This window comes from Trachurus trachurus (assembly GCF_905171665.1).
Source record: "Trachurus trachurus genome assembly, chromosome: 11".
Classification (NCBI taxonomy): Eukaryota; Metazoa; Chordata; class Actinopteri; order Carangiformes; family Carangidae; genus Trachurus; species Trachurus trachurus.
The window spans coordinates 24,753,224-24,778,474 of record NC_139904.1 but is presented as its reverse complement, the minus strand read 5'-3'; the positions used below and the strand labels follow the sequence as shown (position 1 = coordinate 24,778,474).

Here is a 25,251-nt window from a genome sequence, read left to right as displayed (position 1 = left end):
CGGGGCACCGCCCACCACAGCCTCTCACATAGTAACAAGGTAGTTGGTGTTACCATGGAGACGTTCCTGGATAACAACAGTGTTAGCAACGTGGTGGTTTTCCCTCAGTCACAGATCTGACAATGCGAAACTAAAACTCTCAGCAGATTAAAACAACTCTGTTACTTCAGCAGCAGGTAAGTGGTAGGTTAATACTAACACAATTAAACAGAGTTTGTTGCTGTCACGTAATGTTGACTGAGTTTTTTGCGCAAAACATTTAAGCTAACATGTGAAAGAGTGAAGCTTTAACGTTACAGCGGCCGTGTGAAGGCAAAAGGTAACTGATATGGAAGCCCATCTCTGCCACTTGATGGGGAAAAAACAAGATCTAAATAATGAGATACTTTCTCAAAATAATGAGATATTAAGTCAAAAATAATGAGATACTAACTCAAAATTATTACTTACTGACTCAAAACTCATATTATCTCGAATAACGTTAACGTTATGCAAATAATAACGTTAACGTTAGAAGTTTGCTGTGTCTCAAAGCCACACTAAGTTATATTCGATATGATGTGAGTTATTGCCTCACTGTTTTGACTTAGTATCTCATTATTTTTGTATATCATCTCATTATTTTGACAAGTATTTCATTATTTTGAGTTATTAGATCTTGTTTTATTTTTTTCCATCAAGTTGCGGGATGAGCTTCTGTAGATATGAACCCCACAGCTGTGTTGTCCCTGCTATCATTACGCCTTGCGGATGGTAATGAATGGTCTATAGTTTTTAATTCATTCTTTAAAGTAATATTTGTGTTTTCCCTTCTTTCACTAACAGTAAAACTGAGAAATATGGAACGACTGAAACAGGTACTGTTATCCGTAGACTGCTGTTATCCCACTTTATGTTTGAGACTGTTAGGTTTGCAGTGGAAAAGTTGCATTTTCCCTAAACAGTGTTGATCTGTGAATGGACTCTATCCCTCATGGAGGATTTAAGGATTTATTATAGATGAAGTATACAAAAAAACATGTAAATATGTTTTGATAGTAACTGAATACAGCTTTGTAACCAATTAGGTTTAATTAAGAGAGCATGAGATGTAGCCTATTTCATGCAATTGTCAAATAAGTGTCCCTGTGCCACCCTCTGTACTGCAGATGGAGGATGACTCTATCTATAATATGAGTCAGAGGAGAGGCTATTCTGTTCCTCCACCTTTGCCCATGACTTGTAATGCTGAACCCTCAGAGCTGTATCAAGTAAGAATCTTATCACTGCCAGACATGAACATTTTGCTCAAATATTTGGTAAGTTGGTAACTCTTATGTCACCATTTTAACATTGAGTCTGTTATTGTACCTCAGATGGTCTTGAAGCACAGCCATTACCCACCCATCCTCCAGACCAATTCATGGACAATGGCAATTCCTTTTAAAGAGCAGCGCCACCATCATACTCCCAGTGAATCTATTGCAAACAACTACAGCCCATGTGCTCAGGAACTGAAAATTAGGAAACTCCTGCAGAGACGACACACTCTCTCTCAGCCCTTGGCAAAGTCAGGAAAGCCTTGTATCCTTTCACATTATTTGTATTGGAAGCCATGCCGTCTTTGGGAAGTTTTGGAGGTTGCTATCTGATGATAATATGAATGTGAACCTTGATACTTTGATGCCTGTGTAAACTTCTCAGATTGGTTTTTTGATCTTAATGAACATGTTAGCAGCCATCACACCTGGGAGGAAACAAGCGATTACACCAAGGAGAAGGTAGTCACTCCCTTACAACAGCTTTTTATCATGCTCTTTTTCTTTAGGCACTTGATCTGAATTGTTCCTGCTTTCGTAGGGATGGGTCCTCTCCTCGACTCACACCTCGACCAAAGTCTAGATCAAGAAATCTTTGCCCTCCCAGCAGTCAGCCTATGAGTCCTGAAGAGCAGCTGGATATCATACACACACAAGAGGAGAAGATGAGGGCCTTGCAACCAGAACCCAATGAGAGAGACCTTGAAGTGAATATCAGTGAATTCAGTATTGAAGTACAGTAGTCGGTTTCAAGTTGAGTGTCCTTTTTCTGACACATTGATGGTCTTGGTTTTACTCACACAGAGATACATGTACTACATCGTGACTGGTGTCCCCAGCTCTGTGCTGGCCCCGCAGCCATGCCAGCAGATGATGAACATCTTGAGCCTGCTGCCTCCTGATACCGAGGATAGTAGCAGAAAGATCCACATTATGAGGGCTAACATGGAAGAGGAGGTCAAAAGAGATTATTACCTCAGCCTCAAGAAGAGCATAGGTATGAAACAATTATCTCTGTAATTCTGCTATTTAGACACCCAAAGCATACACCAGTTTTACATTCAACATTGATTTTAGATAGATAGATATTGCTTATATTGTCCCGTGGGCAATTTTTTTTTACACACATATAACACAGAATGTACGTCACCAAAACATTCAGCCGCATCGGCCCACCAGACACTGGCCCTCATTTATTAAACTTTATTGCACCAAAAAAATGGGTGTACACCAAATTCACCGCAAGGATCGGCATTTATCAATCTGAGCGTGAGCGTACGGTACGCAAAAAAACTCACGCCAGCTCTGACCAAGTGTACGCACATTTGGAACCAGCGTAGAACATGCAGGAACGAGTGCTGCTGTGTCAAAATGATTATTAAACCATAGTCTAATAACGCAGCGATGTGGACCACATGTTGTTGTTGTTTATATTGATAAAAAGATAAAAAGTAGCCAAAAAAAAAAAAGAAACGATAAAACCAAGTCCGTGTTGAAAATATAACTCGAGTTTTATTTTGGGCAACTGAGATGAATTAAAAACCACGATGTGACAGATGCTCGTTAATCAGCTGTGTAAACAGAAACAGTCAATGACAGACAGACCTGTTACTGTAGATCACACACACAAACTTCCAACATCTGCAGCACCAGAGCATGACCGGACGGCTCCTCAGTCTCTCTCTCTGCCGGACACCGGAGCCCCCGGTTGCGGGGGGGCTCCGCTACCTGTCCATGTCCAGGTGCAGCTGATCTCCGCGGCGGAGTGTTTTTCTTTTCTTTTTTTCCTCGTCACCGGGACCTGTCAGCGGGAGATCGGGCCGGTGTTTCACATCCCTCCATCAGCCGAACCATGCCAGTGGTGCTGATGGTCATAAAGTCGCGTTCGCAGCAGTAATATGCCTATGATTTCTCCTCAATCACTTGTGTTTAGTAAACTGCAGGAGCATTTCATGAGATCGCTGGGTTTCCTGACGTGGTCGGTGACACGTGCGTCTGCAGCCTCCATCCACCGGGATGACACTTATCAATCACAAAATCTATCAATCTATCAATGTCCAGATATTTAATGTTGCCGCCCTCTCCCTGTTCAACGCGGTAATGTCGATAAGGTCCCTCTTCTTGGCCGTCTTCCGTGTCTCCATGTCGTAAAAGGGGCAGGGCGACGCCTCTAAAGCAGGACCCCCTGGAAGACGAGATGATGCATCTCAAGGGGTTATCCTTAATAAATTTGAAATATATCGGGGCGTGACATTTAAATTACCCTCGTTTTCAGCCGCCGGATTTATCACCACCACGCCGGTTCTACGCCGAAATCAGCAGCGTACACACTTTTAGTAAATCACACGTGACACTTGCCGTACACTGATATTTACACCAGAATCTACACCAGATCCTGCGCAAGTTTGATAAATGAGGGCCATTGAGAGAAAAGGAAAAAAAAGAAAAACATACGTAGGAAAGGGGGGATGGATCCGTACAACATTTTATAGATCACTGTCAATCCATTGCACCTCTTTCTGTTTCCATTTTGTCTTCTAGTGGACTATATTTTGATAGACCCATCTGAGCGCCAGCGACTTTCCATATCCAATATTGTTAAGCCTTTCCCGAGAAGGGTGATTCGTGCACCAGTGCCCTGGGCAGCTGGTTACAAGGAGGCCCATAAATGGCAAAACCAGCATCTATTTACTGTCAGTGATATAATGACCCTACTGCAAGATGTCTGGCTAAACAGGTAAGTACTGTCCAGGAATGGTATGGATTTTATTGTATTTTATCTGAATGAGTAAATGGTGTTGCCACGGTCATGGTTCCTCCAGCTAATCTTGCACATACTCCTTGACAGCGAGATCACTAGAGCTTATGATGACACTTTGACACAGGAGACGTGGTGTCAGATACAACCACTAAATTGTATCTAGGCTCTGCATGGTGGTGTTAAGTTAAATTTTTGGTTGTCAGATTTGACAGACAAAAATACCAGGCTGATTTTAAAACATAACTGGAAGTAAAACCAAAAATGTGCCATTATACCTCATTAAATTTTTCTTTTCAGCTTCTCATCCTTGAGATTTGTCAGACTCGAGGACCTTTTCTCCAGCAGCCTCCCTCTCCTGCCATCTGAGTTTGAAGAGTTTGTCCAGAGACAGTGCCAAACCACCAGAGAGGAGCTGATCCAAAAGTGAGTAATGCTGGTTTACTTGATAGTCACGAAACAGAAAGTCTGTCAGTGACACAATGAGCTGATTTCCAGGCTTAATCATTGCAGTGTGTTCTCATTGTATAGGCCTGCAGTATGTACACGGCCAATACAGCTAATCCTGTTGTAGGCTTAGGCTCATGTTTCCAACTTGTCCACTTTGTCAGGGCCATGTCAGGCTGCCTTTCAGGGGATTGCTTTACACAGCACCTCACTTGAGGATTGCATTGCGTCTTTTGTTGCATGGCTGTTGTATAGCCTGTTAGTCCTTGTAGCAGCCCTGTAGAATAGCTGACTACATAATTGAAAAATGAGCCATCGTAATTTGTACAAATTGACCTCTGTTTGTTTATTTTCATGTTTGTAATTTGTACCCGCTCGGATGCCATTATTCTACCATGGCTTAGTTTCCTGTGCCAGCCATAAACAATTCAGGGGGCATCATGGATCTCCGTGAGGCTGTCAGTACACGCCAGGGAATAGATTTAACATATACTGTAACAAGTACATTTAGTGGGACTTCTATTGAGAGATTTTCAGAATATTACCACACATACTCTTCAACGGGAAAAAAAGATACAGTCTTACTGTATGTGACAGAAGAAATTTGGCTGAGGTACACATTTGATTTAGATTTATGAATGTGGGGTTTCAATTCCTGAATTTCTTTAAAGCAGAAGTAAGTGATATATTTGTGTTAATATAAGTCTTAAATAGTTATATCTTCCGACAGCAATCACTTACATAGAGTGTTTGGACCGAAACACAGGTCTGTCATTCACTCTGCTCTGCTCTGAGCCGAGGAGAAAACTTTTCTCGTATCCTACAGTTTTTATCCAATGAGGAGAGAGAACGGCATGCAGGGCTGTGTGTGCAGGCAAGGGACGCCGTGAATGTGGTGACGTAGGGACGAGGACTGTTATGGTGCGTTCAAGGCAGCCCGTAACTTGTGTTTTTCCGACCTGTGAAGTTGTACCAGTTCGATCTGGTACGAGTTCACGGGTCGGAAGTTACGAGTGGCCGTTATAGTGCACTTTCACCGGTAAAACAGGTCGGAAAAACACGAGTGGGTTGCCTGGAACGCTACAAAGTCGTAAGTTGTGACTTGAAGCTGTAATTTACGGTTTCAAAAGCCTGCCTGGAACGCAGCATTAGCCAAAACGACCGGATCGCTTACTTCTGCTTTAACCGGTGTTAAAGAAACACATTTTTCACGCTGATCTTATCTTACCGTTCGCCCATATCTAATTACAATAAATAACTATTTTGCAACAGCTCTAAATCAGAATATTATCTACTAATATAGAATAAAATAGTTGACATTAACTTCTAGTGCTTTTATATGAAACCAAAAACATCGCTACAGCAGAACTTTTTGCATTCATCTTCCAGGTGGCTGCCTCACTGTGCAACACTGTTTGACACCTACGAGGATCTGTGGTTGCCCCTCATGCCCACGCGTGAGCAGGAGGCTCCAGTCGCTGTCCAGGAGTTCTTCAACTGTGTGGCTGCTCTCATGTCATTACAGCTCCGAAGCCTTGTCATAGATTCATTGGAAGACCTGCTATATTTCTTCACTATACATGAGGTTTGTTGAAATGATATGAGGTGGGCACCCAAACCTGCTGTTTGTTCCTCAGAAGAATTCAGACTGAACTGACCTTCCTGATCCTTTATCACCACCTATCCTCTGTTCTGTGTTCCTCAGAGGGGCAATGACTTTGGTGGGGTGTTTGATGAGACTAAGTATGTTCAGTCTCAGGTGCTGCTGGTTAAGCTAAAAGTGAATGAGCCTGACATTGACTTTAGTCCGAGCTTCCAGGAGTGTTGGGAGGTCATTGAGAGAGCCTTCCTGGAAATCATCAAGGGTGCAGAGAAGCTACCAAGGGTAGAGTATTTCCTCAGTGGCCTCTGTCCATAAGCAATGTTTTCTATAATTTTAGATAATACACATGCATAAAACATGTGACTGACATGCTTGTGTTTGCAGGTGGAATGTAACCTCTTTGCTGATGTCCAGAACTTGTATCTACGCACCATCAGACCCGAGGAATCATTGGTCACAGACCTAATCAACAAGGCTAAAGATGTTTTCAACAGGAACACAGTTGGGCCGATAAGGTGATGACATTTATCTGTCATTTGATTAATTTGATGATGTGTAAAGGAGCTGCTAACACTACATTTGATTCTTTAGGTATTTGAATGTGTATGAAAAGTACCACAATCTACTGGACAACTCAGCGAAGCAGGAGATATCAGCATTCCTCAAAGAGAAGCAGTCGTTAGAGGACTTCACCATGGTAAACCTTTCCATCTAAAATATAAACATTTTAAATTTTTAGTGGCTATTACTGTCTACTTGCTTCACTCAAATCTTCTCCTTTGCTCAATCTTCAGAAACTCGAGAGCCTTAATGACGTGCGAAAGGAGATTGCCTCACTTCGCATTATGGTGCCCCTGTCCCTGTTGTGTCTGGATGCTGGCGAGCTGAATGAAGACCTGTGTGACCGTGCTCAAAGACTGAAAGACAAGATCATCATGTTTGAAGTGGAGGATAACCGACAGCTGAACAAGGGGTGAGAGAAAACTGTGGTTTAGCATACAGTACGCATTATTATATTTATGTCGGTTGCAAGTGACACAATGTTAACGACTATTGTCCCTACCCAGGATCTGTCAAAAGTATGAGGAGATCACTGAGACCGCCAGAAGCACCCCAGAAACCACAGAGGAGTTGGTGGCTCTCAACCAGTACCTTAAAAAGACCAAGGAGGTGACCGTTCACAAGCTGATAAATGAGATTGATGAAGCCACATACCGCCTCAGCTTCCTCCTGGACTATGCCACTCTACCATGTATGTGAAACATCTTGCGGTATTTGTAATTAGTGCAAACAAATTAAAAGTAATGGTCACAAATACAGCTATAGATTATTATTTGTTTTTGGCCATTCACGTCCCATCCCCATGACAGTGGCTCAGTAATGCCATGAGGCAGATTCTTTAAACTTGGCACTTGGCAGTTTATTATTCATAAGATTTCAAAATATTCATAAGAAATTGCTGATGTATCTGTCTCTTTTCTTGTGCTCCAGCTGATGACTTGAGGCTGAACTCCCGAGTTTTTCTGTGGCCCAATGAGATTCTTAATGAGCTTGATGACAGCAAGATTCGTCTAGCCACCTTAAGAGAACAGGCCGAGGACTATCTCCAAAAGAGGTTAGAGAATAAACACACTCACTCAAAGGAGAGCACAATACCTGAATGTGGTGTTTAACACTTGTTTCTCCCTCTACATCCAGGCTCCTCACATTGACTGTCGTGTTTTTAAAAAAAAAAATCAATTTCATTGCTTCACTCTTATAGTCTGCTCAGTGCTCACAGTGCTCTCTGACAAACTGAACTAACTGTAAAAGCTGACAACTGAAATAACGACTGCTGTCTCCATTTGTCTCTCTCAGGATTTTCACCTTTGAGCAGAGGCTGCAGGATGTGGACAAAGAGATACAGACCTTTAAGAGGAAAGAAATAAGTAACATTGAGGATATGAAGAACAATGTGGGCAATCTCTCTCAAATCACTGCCAACCTTGAGGGTGCTGTCACTGAACTAGAAGTAAGAGATACTGCTCTCTTTAAGGGGCAGACTAAAGTTCACATTCCAGACACCACAAATACACTAAAACGCATATGACCGAAATTTTAAAGGTCCGTCTTGATCCTGAAAACCACATTTCAGATGGTAACTGGAAACTGCTAATACCAGTGTAATTTCTACAGGACATCAACAAGGAGCAGACTTTGCTGGAGAGGGAACAGACCCAGTTCCCCATGCTGCAAATTCTGATAGCTGACAAACAGCCATATGAACAGCTCTGGGGCACGGCACTAAACTTTCAGACCAAGTCAGAAGTGTGGATGAATGGTAGATAACAGACCCATTTCTATTTAATCAAAGCTACAGCATTTTGAATGCTCTAAATGGCTCTGGTGGCGTACAGTAGGTGCTAGCTATTGACGTACTTCCTTAACCATTTGATTCCTAGGTCCTTTTCTACAACTGGATGCTGAGAAAGTCTCTGATGAGCTGGACGGCATGTGGAGGACCATGTATAAACTGACAAAGTCTCTGTCTAATCTTCCTGGCCCTTGTCGTGTGGCCAAAAATTTCAAGAGCAAGATAGATAGGTTCAAGCAGCACCTTCCCATCCTGACAACCATCTGTAACCCCGGCATTAAAGAGCGCCACTGGGAGAAGGTCAGCTGAATCAATACTTTTTGCTTCATTAGATCATTGCACACTGATAGGAATCCAGTGTCAGATTCACTTTGTAAGGGCCAAGTGTCCTGCATCTCCTGTGATCCATGAAACGCGTGTGAATAATTCATGACACTTGGCCTGCCTACAGATTAGCGGCATTGTGGGTTTTGAAGTCAAACCAGATGTGAACAGCTCACTGATGACCATGTTGGACCTGGGGTTGTCCAACTTCTCTGAGAAGTAAGACACTTTAATTATAGCACACTGAAATTCATGTCAAGCTCAACATGATCGCATGATTAGAAAACCTTGGGTTGAAAAAAAAAGCGCATTGATTTTCATGATTTTTCCTATTCGACCCTAGAATGGAAGAAATTGGAGCAGCAGCCAGTAAGGAGTATTCTCTGGAAAAGTCCATGGAGAAGATGCAAAATGAATGGACAGATCTTCATTTCTCTTTCACTCCATACAGAGACACCGTAAGAGACTGCAGTCAAAAAAGCTGCCCCTGACTTTTTATACAGCATCAATCAGTTGTACTAAATGCATTTAATATTTAATCGCAGGGAACCAACATTCTATCAGCTGTGGATGAGATCCAATTGCTTCTGGATGATCACGTTATTAAAACACAGACCATGCGAGGTTCACCTTTTATTGGGCCAATAGAGGCAGAATGTAAGGTAAGATATGGCAACACAAAACATGTTTGGTCCACTTAAGACATTGACACAAGTAATGGGATAAAGCTTTAGCTCTGTAGGTCAGTGGAGGAGATATCATTAAATATCCCCTATGTCTTTGAATGAAAATGAAAGCACTTTCATGTTGCAACACAAGTAACAAAATCACCTGATCTGAATAAACACAACCTCAGCTGTGCCACTCTAAAGCTGCTTTGTTTGAAGTAAAAAAGATATGCGGTTTTGAGATGATTGTAGGCTCACTACACCGTAATCATCCTTTAACTACAATTTATGAGCATTCTCAGCATTGTATTGTATAATTTTTACTCTTTTGCTTAACTGAATATTTTTGTGTGTTCTTGTTTTAAGTTGATTGTGTATTTCTGCTTTTGTTTGATTTGTGTGGCTTTTTGTAAACTAAGCTTTAGAAAGAATGACACTATAACTTGATAGTTATTGTAATATTGTGATTTTCCCTAGAAATGGGAGGACAAGCTAGTGAGTATGCAGGACATTCTGGACTCCATGTTGAAGTGTCAGTCTACCTGGCTTTACCTTGAACCCATCTTCAGCTCTGAGGACATCATTGCCCAGATGCCTGAGGAAGGACGCAAGTTCGCCATTGTGGACGGCTACTGGAAGGATATTATAGCGGAGAGCGTAAGATCCTCTTCAGACACACTTCCCTGTTGGCTGAGTTGGTATAAATGGATCTAATGCACTGTGCTTTTATTTCTTTGTCATTATACTAATCCAGGTTAAAGATACTCATGTGCTGGTGGCTACGGGCCAGCCCAACATGCTGGAACGCCTGCAGGAGTCCAATGTGTTCCTTGATGACATCCAAAAAGGCCTCAACACCTACCTGGAAAAGAAGAGACTCTATTTCCCAAGGTTTTATTTCTTTTTTTTTTCTTTTCTTTTTTTAGTGTATTTTTGGGCTTTTTATTGCCTTTAATCGGTAGCACAGTGGAGAGAGAGACAGGAAATGGGGAGGCAGAGAGGGGGAATGACATGCAGGAAAGGACTGCCCAATGCAGGATTCAAACCGGGGGTAGTTATACCACTAATGTTAGTTAGTTAGTTAGTTAGTTAGTTAGTTAGTTAGTTAGTTAGTTAGTTAGTTACAGTAGTTAGACTAGACTAGACTACTCTCTATTGTATTGTCTATCTATACTACTGCTATTAATGAACAACTCAAACTTCTTAAATTACATGGTGTGTCAGTCAGTTGCAAAACTGTTTATAACATTAGGAGTTCAGTACATCTGAATGTAAAAACAGAATGCTATGAAATTTAGCCCCAGATGGCAGTTCTGTCAAGTGTTTGTTTCTTCATTTCTCCCCCAGGTTCTTCTTTCTGTCAAACGATGAGCTGCTTGAGATCCTGTCACAAACCAAAGACCCGCTGTGTGTACAGCCTCACCTGAAAAAGTGCTTTGAGGGCATTGCCAAGCTGGAGTTCACCGAGGACATGGCAATCATTGGCATGATCAGCTCTGAGAAGGAGACCATCCCCTTCACAGACAAGATTTATCCAGCCCAAGCCAAGGTACCAGACCGACAGTATTCATCTCAACTGTCAGCAGCTGTTTAATTCATTTTTAGATTAAACAGTCATATGTGTCATGCCTATTTATTTTATATTCTTCTTATATTTCTAACTTGCTAAAAACTATTTGCTGGACATAACAGACTGTATGTGGACTGCTGCCATTTTATTTTTAGGGTATGGTAGAGAAGTGGCTGCTGCAGGTGGAGAACCTAATGCTGAAAAGTGTTCGACATGTCATCCATCAAGGAGTTCTTCAGTATGCTGAGGTATTTAGAGACATCGCTTTATTACAAGTATGATATTGAGGTTTAGTTATGACTATTATAGTATCATATCAGGGGAATGTTTTTTTGTTTTTTTTGTTATGAAACTAGTCATCAGTTCTTTGGAGTAGTATTCAAATGTGGGCTAAGTGTGATGATTCTCTTCACATTCATTCTGTAGATGCCCAGGAAGAAGTGGGTGTTGCAGTGGCAAGGCCAAGTTGTCATTTGTGCATCGTCCATCTTTTGGACGAGTGAAGTGTCAGAAGCCATCCAAACCAACACCCTGCCTGTCAGTCTTTAGAGCCACTCATACATTTGCTGCTAATCAGCACGTTCTGTAGTCTAATACATGTTCTGAATCTCACTTCCAAAGGCCTACGTACAGCAATGTAATGCCCAGATTGCTGACATTGTGGAGCTAGTGCGTGGGAAGCTCCCAGGAGGGGCAAGGATGACCCTTGGTGCCCTTACTGTGATTGATGTTCATGGTAATATCTATATGTCACATTATTTTCTCAGTTCAATATCACATTTCAAAATGATGCAGTCTATTCTCATGATTATGATCAAATCTGTTTCCTTTCCCCTCCTAGCTCGAGATGTCGTCGTGAAACTAGCAGAGGATCAGATCTCCTCACTCAATGATTTTGCATGGATTTCTCAGCTGCGCTACTTCTGGGAGGACGGAGATGTGATGCTGCGCATGATCACTACTTATTTGAAATACGGCTATGAATATCTGGGAAACTCCCCTCGTCTGGTCATCACACCACTTACAGACCGCTGCTACAGGTAAATTACAGTAAATAGTCCTTTTATGTATGGATGGAAGGCTGCAAAAACAGAATATCATGGCAAGAATTAAGCTGATTAAAACAAACTGTAAACTCTAAAGTTAATTCAAACGTCCAAGATGTAAAGTCCTTTCATATTATACGTATACAGTATATCATTTGGTCACATGCTACAGAACTCTGATGGGGGCTCTGAAGTTGAACTTAGGAGGAGCTCCTGAGGGTCCTGCTGGAACTGGCAAAACTGAGACCACAAAAGATCTTGCAAAAGCTTTGGCTAAACAGGTATACTAAAACTGCACCTAGTAAAACACTGAGCCACATTTTATTTTTGTTTTTCTAATTTCTTAATGGCGACATTAAAGCTATAATTTGTTTGTAGTGTGTGGTTTTTAACTGTTCCGACGGTCTGGACTACAAAGCCATGAGCAAGTTCTTCAAAGGATTGGCTCAGTCTGGAGCTTGGGCCTGCTTTGATGAGTTCAATCGTATTGAAGTGAGTATTATCATTGTTTTTGTGATCAAATATGTGTAACAAATTGGATCATTTGAAGCTCAGCAGGCTGTAGAGATTTTCCTTTCATATTAAACTGTTTCATCAGAGAAACTGACAGATTGCAACTCATGCAAAAATACTGCTGCTACAGAAAACAAGGTTTTATATAACTATTTTTGAATGAGCTCTATGCGCGGCTCCACTACTTCCTGCATTTAAGGCAGGTCTTTTATTTCCTGTCTTACATTATTGGACAAACTGATTAATCCAGGTGTGTCTGACCATTGTGACTACTCAGACACACCTGGATTAATCAGTTTGTCCAATAATGTAAGACAGGAAATAAAAGACCTGCCTTAAATTCAGGAAGTAGTGGAGCTGTGCATAGAGCCCATTACAGGGAGTAAACTTTTCTTAGATTATATTTTTCTCAGGGATTTTAAAGCTCTGTGTGGATTTTCACCTTTTTGATAGTATATCTGTTTGTTAAAGATCACGTTGTAGGTATTGATCTTAATGTTGTCTTTGTGTTGTCTCTGAGTAAAATACATTTAAGTTCAATGTCATGAAATTGGTTTAAATGATGTTGATATAAATAATTGATGATGATAATAATGAATACCATTGTGGCTATTTCTCATTCACACTGCATTGATTGTCTGAACTCAAAGCACTGATTTTCGAAAGCATTTGGATTATTTATTAGGTCTATTGCAATACATATTCAATGCATGTTTTCAAGGTGACGGAGTGTTTGTGTGTGTGTTACAGGTGGAGGTGCTTTCTGTGGTGGCCCAGCAGATCCTCTGCATACAACAGGCTATTGCCAAGGATCTGAAGACCTTCCTGTTTGAGGGGACAGAGCTGTCCCTCAACCCAACCTGCTCTGTCTTCATCACCATGAACCCTGGTTATGCTGGCAGGGCCGAACTCCCCGACAACTTGAAGGTACATCACTGCAGCACTGCACTGTGGTGTTAAACATCACTAAATGGAATGACCTCTAACAAGGATGACTATATGAGTAAAGGACAATACATTTTTGAACTGGATATATACAAGTCCATCTTGCCTTGCAGGCTCTTTTCCGCACAGTGGCTATGATGGTTCCAGACTATGGTCTCATTGGAGAGATCTCACTATACTCCATGGGCTTCATTGAATCTCGCAGGTATGAGTGAAAAATTACTGCCTCACAGTATTTTTTAAATGAGTATATTGTTCTCTGAGCAAAAATCATATACCAAAGCAAACCTCTTATCTTACTGTCAGTCTGGCCCAGAAGATTGTGGCCACCTACCGATTGTGCTCGGAGCAGCTGTCCTCCCAGCACCACTATGATTACGGTATGCGAGCGGTGAAGTCTGTGCTGACTGCAGCCGGGAATTTAAAGCTGAAGTACCCAGAAGAGAACGAGAGTGTGCTTTTGCTCAGGGCACTGATGGACGTCAACATGGCCAAGTTTCTGTCACAGGATGTGCCCTTGTTCCAGGTGACAGGTCTTAATCATAAATCCAGTTGCAGCCACTGTGTGTTTTTCTTTTCTGTGTGTGCTCTCACTTGGTTCATTAATTATTCTTTTCCTTTATCCTGCTGTCACCCACAGGGTATCATCTCTGATTTATTCCCCGGGATTGTCCTTCCAAAACCAGACTACGATCTCCTCCTCAAGGCTCTCAATGACAACATTGCTAAGCTCAACCTTCAGTCTGTCCCGTGGTTTATTGGCAAAATTATCCAGGTACCAAGGAGAACTGTTGCCTTTCATTGCTTAAAACGTGCATATAAAAGTTGTTTGGCCAGTTGTTATACTTTATCCACATAAATCCACTGTGCTTGTGATTGTGTACTGTATAGGTGTATGAGATGATGTTGGTGCGGCATGGCTTTATGATAGTAGGAGATCCTCTTGGAGGAAAAACCTGTGCTTATAAAGTCCTGGCTGCTGCCCTTGGAGACCTTTACAAAGGTTTGTTTACCATTCAACAAGCCAGTAACACATACTGCCTGAAAAAAAACTTTTATTTGATTGATATGATTTCATTTCTTTGTAATTTGTTATTTAGCCAAATTGATGGAGGAGTTTGCAGTGAGTTATTGTATCATCAACCCCAAGGCCATCACTATGGGCCAGCTGTATGGCTGCTTCGATCCGGTCAGCCACGAGTGGTCTGATGGTGTCCTGGCCGTCTCCTACAGGGATCAGGCAATCTCCACCTCTGACAATCGTCAGTGGATTATTTTTGATGGGCCCATTGATGCTGTCTGGATTGAAAATATGAATACTGTGCTGGATGACAACAAGAAGGTACTGTACATGTTTATGTTTGGTGTGGATGTTCACGGTTTGTAAAGGATTTGTCATTTGCTTTACCACACTCAGACAAAAAGCTTCAGTCTTATACACTCTGTTCTCCACTAGCTCTGTCTGATGAGCGGTGAGATCATCCAGATGAGTTCAAAGATGAGTCTGATCTTTGAAACTGCTGATCTGGAGCAAGCATCCCCAGCTACTGTCAGCAGGTGAGCAACACAGACAGCGGCTGCACTTGCAACAGTAGTACAGTAGGAGTAAATCCTAATCATGCATATTAAAGACTTTCAGATGAAGTTAATGTTTTCTTGTTTTTTGAATGTAATACTATATTTAAAGGTGTGGAATGATCTACATGGAACCTCAACAGCTGGGCTGGACTCCTCTCAGAGACTCTTACATGAACACACTACCTGAAAGCCTCGACACAGAACATAGAGAGCTGGTGAAATTACAAGCTGATTGATTGATTGATTTGCTCAATGGTGGTCATTTATGGTTTTGATGATTTCAGGTCCTTTAAAATCTCCTATGATGCACGTTTTTCTTCTTTTTTGGTCTCAACATCCACAGATCATGGATCTTTTTGATTGGTTAGTTCAGCCCTGTCTGGACTTCATTGACAACGAGTGTCGTTTTGTGGTTCAAACGTCTCCCATGCACTTGGCCAGTAGTCTCATGAAGTTGTACAGTTGCCTGATGGGTTAGCAAACACATTTTATTCAAAATTGATCAAATGTGATTCATTTCTATTTATCAGTGTGTTTGTTCACACCCCGGTCCCATCCATTCTATATTCAGATGAGATATCTGCATCAGGAACCGATGGCAGAGAGAGTATGTCCAGCCAGCAGATAACCCTGTGGCTGCAGGGCCTGTTTCTGTTTGCTGTTGTATGGACTCTGGGTGGAACCATCACCGGAGACAGTCGTAAGAGGTTTGATATCTTCTACCGCAATCTGATCATGGGCATGGACGAAGAGCACCCTCGACCTAAGAGTATTAAACTCAAAAAGAACAACCTCTTCCCTGAAAGAGGTGACAACATTTAAACTAAATTTATGTATATTGTTTTTAGATAAATCAAAATTGACTATTATATTATATTAGAAATGATTGATGCTTATATTTATGCAGGGAGTGTGTATGACTACTACTTCCATAAGGATAGACAAGGGCAGTGGAATGTATGGACTGATTCAATCACAAATGAAGAGAACGCCATCGCTGATGGAGCCAATGTGAGTAAATCTCAGTCACAGAAGTTATGGCTCTCAGCCATTTTCCCTGAAACTCAAATTTTCTTCACCAGGTCTCAGACCTCATCATTCCAACCATGGAGACGGCACGTCAGCTTTTTTTCTTGCGTACCTACCTGGCACATGAAATACCCATGCTGTTTGTTGGGCCCACTGGTACTGGCAAATCTGTCATCAACAATGGCTTCTTGGTCAAGCTGCCTAAGGAGCATTACACACCAAACTGTATCAACTTCTCAGCCCGCACCTCAGCAAATCAGACCCAAGATATCATCATGGCAAAGCTGGACAGAAGAAGGAAGGGCGTGTTTGGACCTCCTGTGGGGAAGAAGTGTGTCGTCTATGTTGGTAAATGGATGCTTTCTTATCAGATTTTACAAAATTGTTATGACACAGTGTTTAAAGGATATTTATTTTTGAGTGTTCATATTGTTATTTCTTCTCCACAGATGACTTGAACATGCCAGCTAAAGAAATCTATGGTGCCCAGCCCCCAATTGAACTGCTAAGGCAGTGGATTGACCACCGCCACTGGTATGACAAGAAGGACACCTCAGTACTGAACATTGTGGATGTGCTGTTTATGTCAGCGATGGGTCCTCCTGGTGGTGGGAAGAATGACATTACAGGTACGTTGAACTTCTGCAATATCAGCAACGATAAGTAACACCGATAAAAGGTTTATTTTGAATAACAAGACCTTTGAAATGCTAGGTCGCTTCACTCGGCATTTGAATGTCGTCTCAATTGATTGCTTCGATGATGAAACACTGACCAAGATATTCAGCTCCATCACTGACTGGCACTTCAGTAAAGGATATGACTCCTCTTTCAGCAGGTAACTATTTTAACATCATTTTGATTTTTTCATAGAGGAGAAATGAATTATCTTTGTAACAAAAGATTTTGACCTATCTCCTAGGTTAGGCAAGATCATGGTGCAGGCCACCATGGCAGTCTATAAGGATACCATAGACAGTTTCCTCCCCACTCCATCTAAATCCCACTACATCTTCAACTTGAGAGACTTTGCTCGAGTGATACGAGGCGTACTCTTGGCTCCACACACGCACTTGCAGGTAAGAATAAAAACAGTTGTGAAATGCCTAAATTAGTTGTTGTGAATTGCTCTAAGAACTATTCTTTATGTGTTTTGGCCATTTTTGTCAGGATGGAGACAAACTCATCCGTCTGTGGATCCACGAGATCTACCGCGTTTTCTATGACCGACTCATTGACAGTGAAGACAGAGAGATATTTTTTGACATCGTCAAAGAGAGAACGTCAAACTTCTTCAAGCAGGGTGTGGAAAAGGTGTGTTCACACACACACACACACACACACACACACACACACACACACACACACACACACACAGTGATAGAAAATTGAAATTAGGTAGTATTAAGACTAAATCTGATACAATACATGTCTTGCATGGATGACATTAGTGTTTTTTGTCTTTAACAACTAAATAATAACAATAATAATAAACTAAGCCATATTTTTCAGGGTCAGACCAAAAGCATGAACAAACTGTGTTGTGGACTACAGATATAAACTTAAGCTCTTACTGTATGTTTAATTCTAAATCTCTTCTATTTTTGTCTAGCTCCTGAGCCATCTCAGTCTAGATGGCAAGGTAGTAGATGAGAACATCCGTAGCTTGTTCTTCGGTGATTATGGCAATCCTGATGCTGATGTTAAGGCCTATGATGAAATCACAGACTTGAGTGCCTTGCAAGAAGTAATGGAGTTCTACCTGGATGAGTACAACAACTGCAGCAAAGCCCCCATGTCTCTTGTAATGTTCAAGTTTGCCATCGAGCACATTTCCCGCATCTGCCGTGTACTGAAACAAGACAATGGACACCTTCTGCTCGTTGGCATCGGTGGCTCAGGACGTCAAAGTGCCACGAAGCTTGGCACTTTCATCAACGATTACGTTTTGTTTCAGATTGAGCTGACCAAAAATTACAGCATGACAGACTGGCGAGATGACATTAAGCGGATGATGATTAAAGCAGGCATTGAGGGCAAGAGCTTAGTTTTCCTGTTTAACGACAGCCAAATTAAGGATGAGGCCATGTTGGAAGACATCAACATGCTGCTTAACACTGGTGATGTCCCTAACATCTTTGCTGCTGATGAACGAGCTGACATCATTGATAAAGTGCAAGGAATCGCTCGGATGGAAGGCAAAAAGATTGATGCTACTCCACTTTCAATGTATAACTTCTTTATTGACCGTGTGAAGGTGAACCTTCATATTGTGCTAGGTAGGCATCTTACCATGTCACTTAATTTAACTTAAAAAAAAAAATTTTTTTAGTTTTAACAAGTACTTGTAACTGCCATTCTATTCAACAGCTATGAGTCCCATTGGTGATGCATTTAGGAACCGTCTTAGGATGTTCCCCTCCCTTATTAACTGCTGCACCATCGACTGGTTTCATGCATGGCCAAAAGATGCTCTTGAGATGGTGGCGCACAAGTTCCTTGAGGATGTGGAAATGGAGAATGAAATAAGACTAGAGTAAGGACATGAATATGGATGCAGAAAAATCATATTTGTCCCAGTTGCCTGACACCACGCAGTTTGCTTACAACTTTGTCTTTCTTTTCTGTGTCTCAGGGTGGTGGAGATGTGCAAGACCTTCCAGACAGGTGTTGGCGAGTTGTCTGAAAGGTACTTCTCCAGATTAAGAAGGCACAACTATGTCACGCCAACCTCCTACCTTGAACTCATCCTGACCTTCAAGACTCTGCTCAATATTAAGAGGAATGAAGTTAACAATGCAAAGAAACGCTACATTGTTGGTCTCCAGAAATTGGACTTTGCCGCTTCTCAGGTGATTCCCCCTTTAAAGTCACAGTATCACAAATGTGAACTTATTTCTCTGAACAAATTAATGATTAATACCACTTGTGATAACTCCATACTGTGTTTACAGGTATCAGTGATGCAGCAGGAGCTGACAGACTTGAAGCCGGAGCTCATCCTGACCTCAGCAGAAACAGATAAGATGATGATTAAGATAGAGGGTGAAACAGTGGAGGTGGACGCTAAGAAAGAGTTAGTGTCTGCCGATGAGAAAGTGGCTAATGACGCCGCAGCTGCAGCAAAAGCCATTAAAGTATGCATGTATTTCAGGAGCAATGGTACATTTTGTAAACAAATTATTGTCAGTGTATTGGTTTGGCATTTACCTACTGATAATGGTATTTGTCTTTCAGGATGAGTGTGAAGGAGACCTGGCAGAGGCAATGCCTGCCTTGGAAGCTGCTCTGTCAGCCCTGGACACCTTAAAACCTTCAGACATTACAGTAGTTAAATCTATGCAGAACCCACCTGGTCTAGTCAAACTAGTCATGGAGTCCATCTGTATCATGAAGGGCATCAAACCTGAGAGAAAACCTGATCCAAGTGGCTCAGGTAAGATCTACACACTTTAAGAGAATGATGTTCCTAGTATGGATGGTAAGACTAATTGTTATGTCTTTGTGTTACAGGCAAGATGGTTGAAGACTTCTGGGGTCCCTCTAAGAAGCTCCTAGGTGACCTGAAGTTTTTGGATGGTCTCAAAGCTTACGATAGGGATAACATTCCTGCCGCTAACATCAAGAAAATCAGAGACAAATATATTGACAACCCCGAATTCCAGCCCTCTGTTATTAAAAATGTCTCTTCGGCTTGTGAGGGTCTCTGTAAATGGGTGCGAGCAATGGAAGTATATGAACGTGTAGCCAAAGTCGTAGCCCCCAAGAAGGAGAGATTGAATTTGGCTGAGGAGGAGCTGGGTGTACAGATGGAAATGTTGTCTGTGAAGAGAGCTGAGCTTAAAGAAGTAGAGGATAGACTACAGAGCCTGAATGATGACTTTGCTGCCATGATTGCCAAGAAGAACGAGCTGGAAGCCAACATTGAATTGTGCGGTCAGAAGCTGATCAGAGCAGAGAAACTGATAGGAGGACTGGGAGGAGAGAAAGACAGGTGGACGGAAGCTGCCAGGCAGCTAGGGATTAGGTATATCAAGATTTATATACTCTGTATTATATTGTTTGTCATTACTCATGATTGTGGAGTGGCGTGTCTCAAGTTTAATATTAATCAGATGTATGTTATATTTCCCCTCTACAGATACACCAATCTGACAGGTGACATACTCCTCTCCTCGGGAACTGTGTCTTACCTCGGGGCGTTTACAGTAGACTACCGTATAGAGTGCCAGGAGCAGTGGCACCGCCTGTGCCAAGAGAAGGAAATCCCCTGCTCAGAAGACTTCACCCTCAGCAACACCCTGGGTAACCAGGTGTCCATCAGGGCTTGGCAGATTGCTGGGTTGCCAGTGGACTCATTTTCAACAGACAATGGTATCATTGTGTTTAACTCCCGCCGCTGGCCCCTAATGATTGACCCTCAGGGTCAAGCAAACAAGTGGGTCAAAAACATGGAGAAAGCTAATAAGCTTTCTGTCATCAAACTGTCAGATGGAAACTATGTGAGAATCTTGGAGAACTGCATCCAGTTTGGTACCCCTGTTCTTTTAGAGAATGTCGGAGAGGAACTGGATCCTGTACTTGAACCTGTGTTGCTGAAGCAGACCTTCAAACAGCAGGGTGTGGAGTACATGAAAATAGGAGAAAATATTGTGGAATACTCTAAAGACTTTTTGTTCTACATGACCACGGGGCTGAGGAACCCCCACTACCTTCCTGAGGTGGCCGTCAAAGTCTGTCTGCTGAACTTTATGATCACTCCACAAGGTTTACAGGACCAGCTTTTAGGGATTGTAGCAGCCAAAGAAAAACCTGAGCTGGAAGAGAAGAAGAATCAGCTCATTCTGGAGAGCGCTGCCAACAACAAGCAGCTGAAGGAAATTGAAGATAAGATCCTACAAGTACTCTCCTCTTCTGAAGGGAACATCCTAGAGGACGAGACTGCAATTAAGATCTTGTCTTCATCCAAGATCCTCTCTGAGGAGATTTCTGAGAAGCAAAAAATTGCCAGTGTCACTGAGAAAGAGATTGATGACACTCGCATGGGCTACCGTCCTGTGGCTGAGCACTCCTCCATTTTGTTTTTCTGCATCTCCGAGTTGGCCAACATCGAGCCTATGTACCAATACTCCCTGACCTGGTTCATCAACCTCTACCTGTATTCCATTGCAGACAGTGTGAAGAGTGATGATGTGGATGAAAGAATCGACAACATTGTGGAGCACTTCACCCTCTGCATCTATAATAATGTGTGCCGGTCACTTTTTGAGAAGGATAAGCTGCTCTTCTCCCTGCTGCTCACTGTTGGCATCATGCAGGGGAAGGGCCAGGTTGATGACCAAGTCTGGCGCTTCCTCCTAACAGGTGGTATTGCTTTGGATAATCCATATCCCAACCCTGCACCAGAGTGGCTGTCTGACAAAGCTTGGTCTGAGATCGTCAGGGCCTCCAAATTTCCAAATTTGGATGGTTTTTTTGAACATGTCCAAGACAACATCTCAAAATGGAAGGAGCTTTATGATTCAGGAACTCCCCATAAGGACCAGTTTCCTGACCAGTGGAGTGAAGTGGTCGGGATGGACCGAATGATTTTGATCCGATGCTTCAGGCCAGATAAACTGGTTCCAGCAGTGCAGGATTTTATTGTAGATAACATGGGACAGGCTTACATTGAACCACCTACCTTTGACCTGGGAGAGAGCTACAAGGATTCAAACTCCTGCTCTCCTCTTATCTTTATTTTGTCACCAGGATCTGATCCAACTGCCGGTAATTATCCAAAGACAAGTGCCCTTCTATCCTAATATTGTTTTTGAACAGCACGTCTTTAATACAGCATTGTGATGTTCCTTTAGGTCTGCTGAAGTTTGCTGATGACTTAGAAATGGGGGGAAGTAAGACCCAAACCATTTCCCTTGGGCAGGGACAGGGACCCATAGCAGCTCAGATGATTGACAAGGGAATCAAACAGGGCACCTGGGTGGTACTGCAGAACTGCCACCTGGCCACCAGCTGGATGCCCGCTTTGGAGAGGATCTGTGAGGAAACCATCACCCCAGAGAACACACACACTAACTTTAGGTAACAGACTCTACACAGTGAGCTTCACTGGAACATGTCCTTGCCTAATGAAGACAATGAAGGTAAGACTCTCTTCTCTTCTTCCTAGGTTGTGGTTAACCAGTTATCCATCCGACAAGTTTCCAGTCAGTATCCTTCAGAATGGACTGAAGATGACCAATGAGCCGCCCAAAGGAATAAGAGCCAACCTGTTGCGCTCCTACCTGAGTCACCCCATCTCTGACCCCGCCTTCTTTGTCAGCTCCAAGAAACAAGCCATCTGGCAGAAGTTCCTGTTTGGTCTCACCTTCTTCCATGCTTTAGTACAGGAGAGGAGGAACTTTGGACCTCTCGGTGAGGCCTATAGTAAACTATATTTTCATCAGCTATTTATTTTTACTCTTTTTTTTATTTTGAAGGATTCTTTTTTTCTATACATAATTCTGGATTCCAATTTTTCTGTCTTTAGGTATAGTCTATTAAGCTATGTCTAATGTGCTTTGCTATTTTTCTCCATTCTGTCTTAAGGTTGGAATATTCCCTATGAGTTTAATGAGTCTGACCTGAGGATCAGTATGAGGCAGATCCAGATGTTCCTGGATGAGTATGTTGAAGTTCCACTTGAAGCCCTCGCATACCTTACAGGTTAGAGTTTCATTGCTGTTAACATCATTTTACACCTGTGACACAGGCAGCATACTGACGTGCAGATCAACCTTAAATCACAGATGATCATATAGGATGATTTAAGGGTTAGGGCTGTATGCTAGTGTTATATTGTATCCTTTTAGAGTTGAAGAATTTGTATTTAGGACTACAGATGGAAATTAGCGGCTCCGCTAAATCTGGTGCAGCCATCTTTTTATTGTTTCAATAACTAATGTCACTGCACACTGTCCTTTTTAAATAAATAAATAAAAAAATTATCTTATTATATTTATTGTCTGGTCCCTCGGAGCTCAAGGGCAGACATAAATTTAGTGATCCCTCTACATTAAGCTGTGTCTAAGATGATTCAAGTGTCACACATATTCCCTTTCATCTTTGATTTTGATAGTTGCTTTCATGTTTTTTCGCAGGTGAATGCAACTATGGAGGCAGGGTGACAGATGACAAAGACCGACGCCTGCTGATCTCACTCCTGTCCATCTTCTACAGTTGGGAGCTGATAGAGCAGGAATGTTACCGAGTGTGTGAAGGGGATCTGTATTACATCCCAGCTCATGGCCCCTATCAGGTACACCCAGAGCTCTGGTCAATTCCTAAATAATGCTGCAGTGTACATTGTCAGTAATGATTTGACATAAATATAAGCTTAGATTTCAGAAAAACCATTTAGATGTTGATAATATTTGTCTAGAATAAAATCTAGACAATTTCCGGCCTTGAGGGCACACTGTTGAAGATCAGTGTTATAAGACAAGTAATAATATAATCATTCTGTCTGATATAGACATTTTATTTTTTTAATGATATTCTTTATTCCAGACGTATGTTAACTACGTTCGCAGTCTACCGATTTGTGCCGATCCTTGTGTGTTCGGGCTTCACAGCAACGCTGACATCACAAAGGATAATCAGGAGACCAATCAGCTCCTGGATGGAGTACTCCTAACTCTGCCCCGGCAGATGGGAGGCGGGGCTAAGTCTCCTCAGGTTTGCACTCGATGCAGTCTGAAGCATTCAGACTTTTATTTTACACTCATGGTTTATTTCCCTGAGGAAACATTGTGTGTAAACCTTCTGTCTTCTGTTTGTGTTGTAGGAAGTGGTGGATGAGCTTGCAGATGACATCCTGTCCAAGCTGCCAGCCGACTTTGACATACAAATGGTGATGGATAAATACCCGGTCATGTATGAGGAGTCGATGAATACTGTTTTGAGGCAGGAATTAATCCGCTTCAACAGGTACTGGTTGCTACCTAATTTACTATTCAGCTTGCAAGATACCAGCTTTAATTATGAATAACTTAAATGTTCATCTGCATGTCTGTGAAGGACACACTCATGAAATCCATTAATAATTGATCTCTCATTCCCCGTGTCAGACTAACACATGTGGTGCGGGTCAGCTTGGTAAACATCCGAAAAGCTTTGAAGGGCCAGATTGTTATGTCTTCTGAACTGGAGAACGTCTTTACCAGCATGCTGTTGGGCAAGGTGCCGGTGATGTGGGCAGCCAAGTCATACCCGTCCCTCAAGCCAATGGGAAGCTACGTGACTGATCTGTTGGCCAGGCTGCAGTTCCTACAAGTAAGAATTATGGTTGTACGAGGTCACACAGACCTTGAGTGAAGGGAACACATTTGAAATATGACTCCTGAGATGAATGAAGCACATACTAATTAGCAATCTAACTGTATATGTAGGAAACGAACAAAGGTGACCTCACCACCAGACTAATTCATTGGATATTTTAAAAGTACTGTACTACTGGTGCTTGTGCTTTCTATAAATGTCTTTAATGTGTGTTTTGACAGGATTGGATAGATAATGGTCCACCTACAGTCTTCTGGCTTTCTGGTTTTTACTTCACCCAGTCTTTCCTCACTGGAGTGTCACAGAATTATGCCAGGAAGTACACCATCCCCATAGACTACATCGGCTTTGAATATGAGGCATGACATTTAAATTCTTCTAAGTTGTTTTTTTCTCATATTAAATTATTTTTGGGGTCAATATTCATGCTGTGAGTTGTGTTTCAGGTAACCAAAGAGGAGAACAACATGGATGAGAAGCCAGAGGATGGAGCCTATATTAAGGGCCTTTTCATGGAGGGTGCACGCTGGGACAGGGAGAACATGGTCATCGGAGAGTCCCTCCCCAAGATCCTGTTTGACTCCTTGCCCATCATCAAGCTTAGACCTGGAGAAATGGCCAAGTTTAAGCATGACAACATTTACGTTTGTCCCATTTACAAAACCAGCGCTCGCAGAGGGACCCTGTCCACCACAGGTCACTCCACCAACTACGTCCTGTCCATCGAGCTACCCTCTGACAAGCCACAAAAACACTGGATAAACCGTGGCGTGGCATGCCTCTGCCAGCTGGACACCTAA

The 25,251-nt window shown here is 42.2% G+C and overlaps 1 protein-coding gene across 1 annotated transcript; it reads left to right on the top strand.

Moving 5' to 3' along the window:
- Positions 1 to 839: 839 nt before the first annotated feature.
- Positions 840 to 25,251, top strand: dnah3 (dynein axonemal heavy chain 3; the record flags this gene model as incomplete). Its single annotated transcript, XM_083981562.1, has 60 exons — positions 840 to 857; positions 1,149 to 1,250; positions 1,356 to 1,544; positions 2,103 to 2,295; positions 3,840 to 4,035; positions 4,357 to 4,482; positions 5,893 to 6,088; positions 6,209 to 6,388; positions 6,491 to 6,621; positions 6,698 to 6,803; positions 6,901 to 7,079; positions 7,174 to 7,358; positions 7,598 to 7,721; positions 7,964 to 8,117; positions 8,282 to 8,426; positions 8,548 to 8,759; positions 8,911 to 9,002; positions 9,127 to 9,241; positions 9,329 to 9,445; positions 9,929 to 10,108; positions 10,206 to 10,342; positions 10,799 to 11,000; positions 11,177 to 11,269; positions 11,448 to 11,558; positions 11,643 to 11,757; positions 11,863 to 12,061; positions 12,240 to 12,348; positions 12,446 to 12,559; positions 13,331 to 13,507; positions 13,639 to 13,730; positions 13,832 to 14,051; positions 14,166 to 14,300; positions 14,417 to 14,528; positions 14,626 to 14,867; positions 14,982 to 15,082; positions 15,213 to 15,318; positions 15,447 to 15,576; positions 15,675 to 15,911; positions 16,011 to 16,114; positions 16,186 to 16,480; positions 16,582 to 16,761; positions 16,847 to 16,970; positions 17,055 to 17,211; positions 17,303 to 17,446; positions 17,745 to 18,411; positions 18,503 to 18,668; positions 18,768 to 18,984; positions 19,087 to 19,269; positions 19,370 to 19,568; positions 19,646 to 20,159; positions 20,274 to 21,901; positions 21,988 to 22,213; positions 22,302 to 22,546; positions 22,721 to 22,837; positions 23,272 to 23,429; positions 23,681 to 23,848; positions 23,958 to 24,100; positions 24,241 to 24,445; positions 24,673 to 24,810; positions 24,898 to 25,251. The coding sequence occupies 60 exons, from the start codon at positions 840 to 842 to the stop codon at positions 25,249 to 25,251; spliced, it is 11,904 nt and encodes a 3,967-aa protein (XP_083837688.1).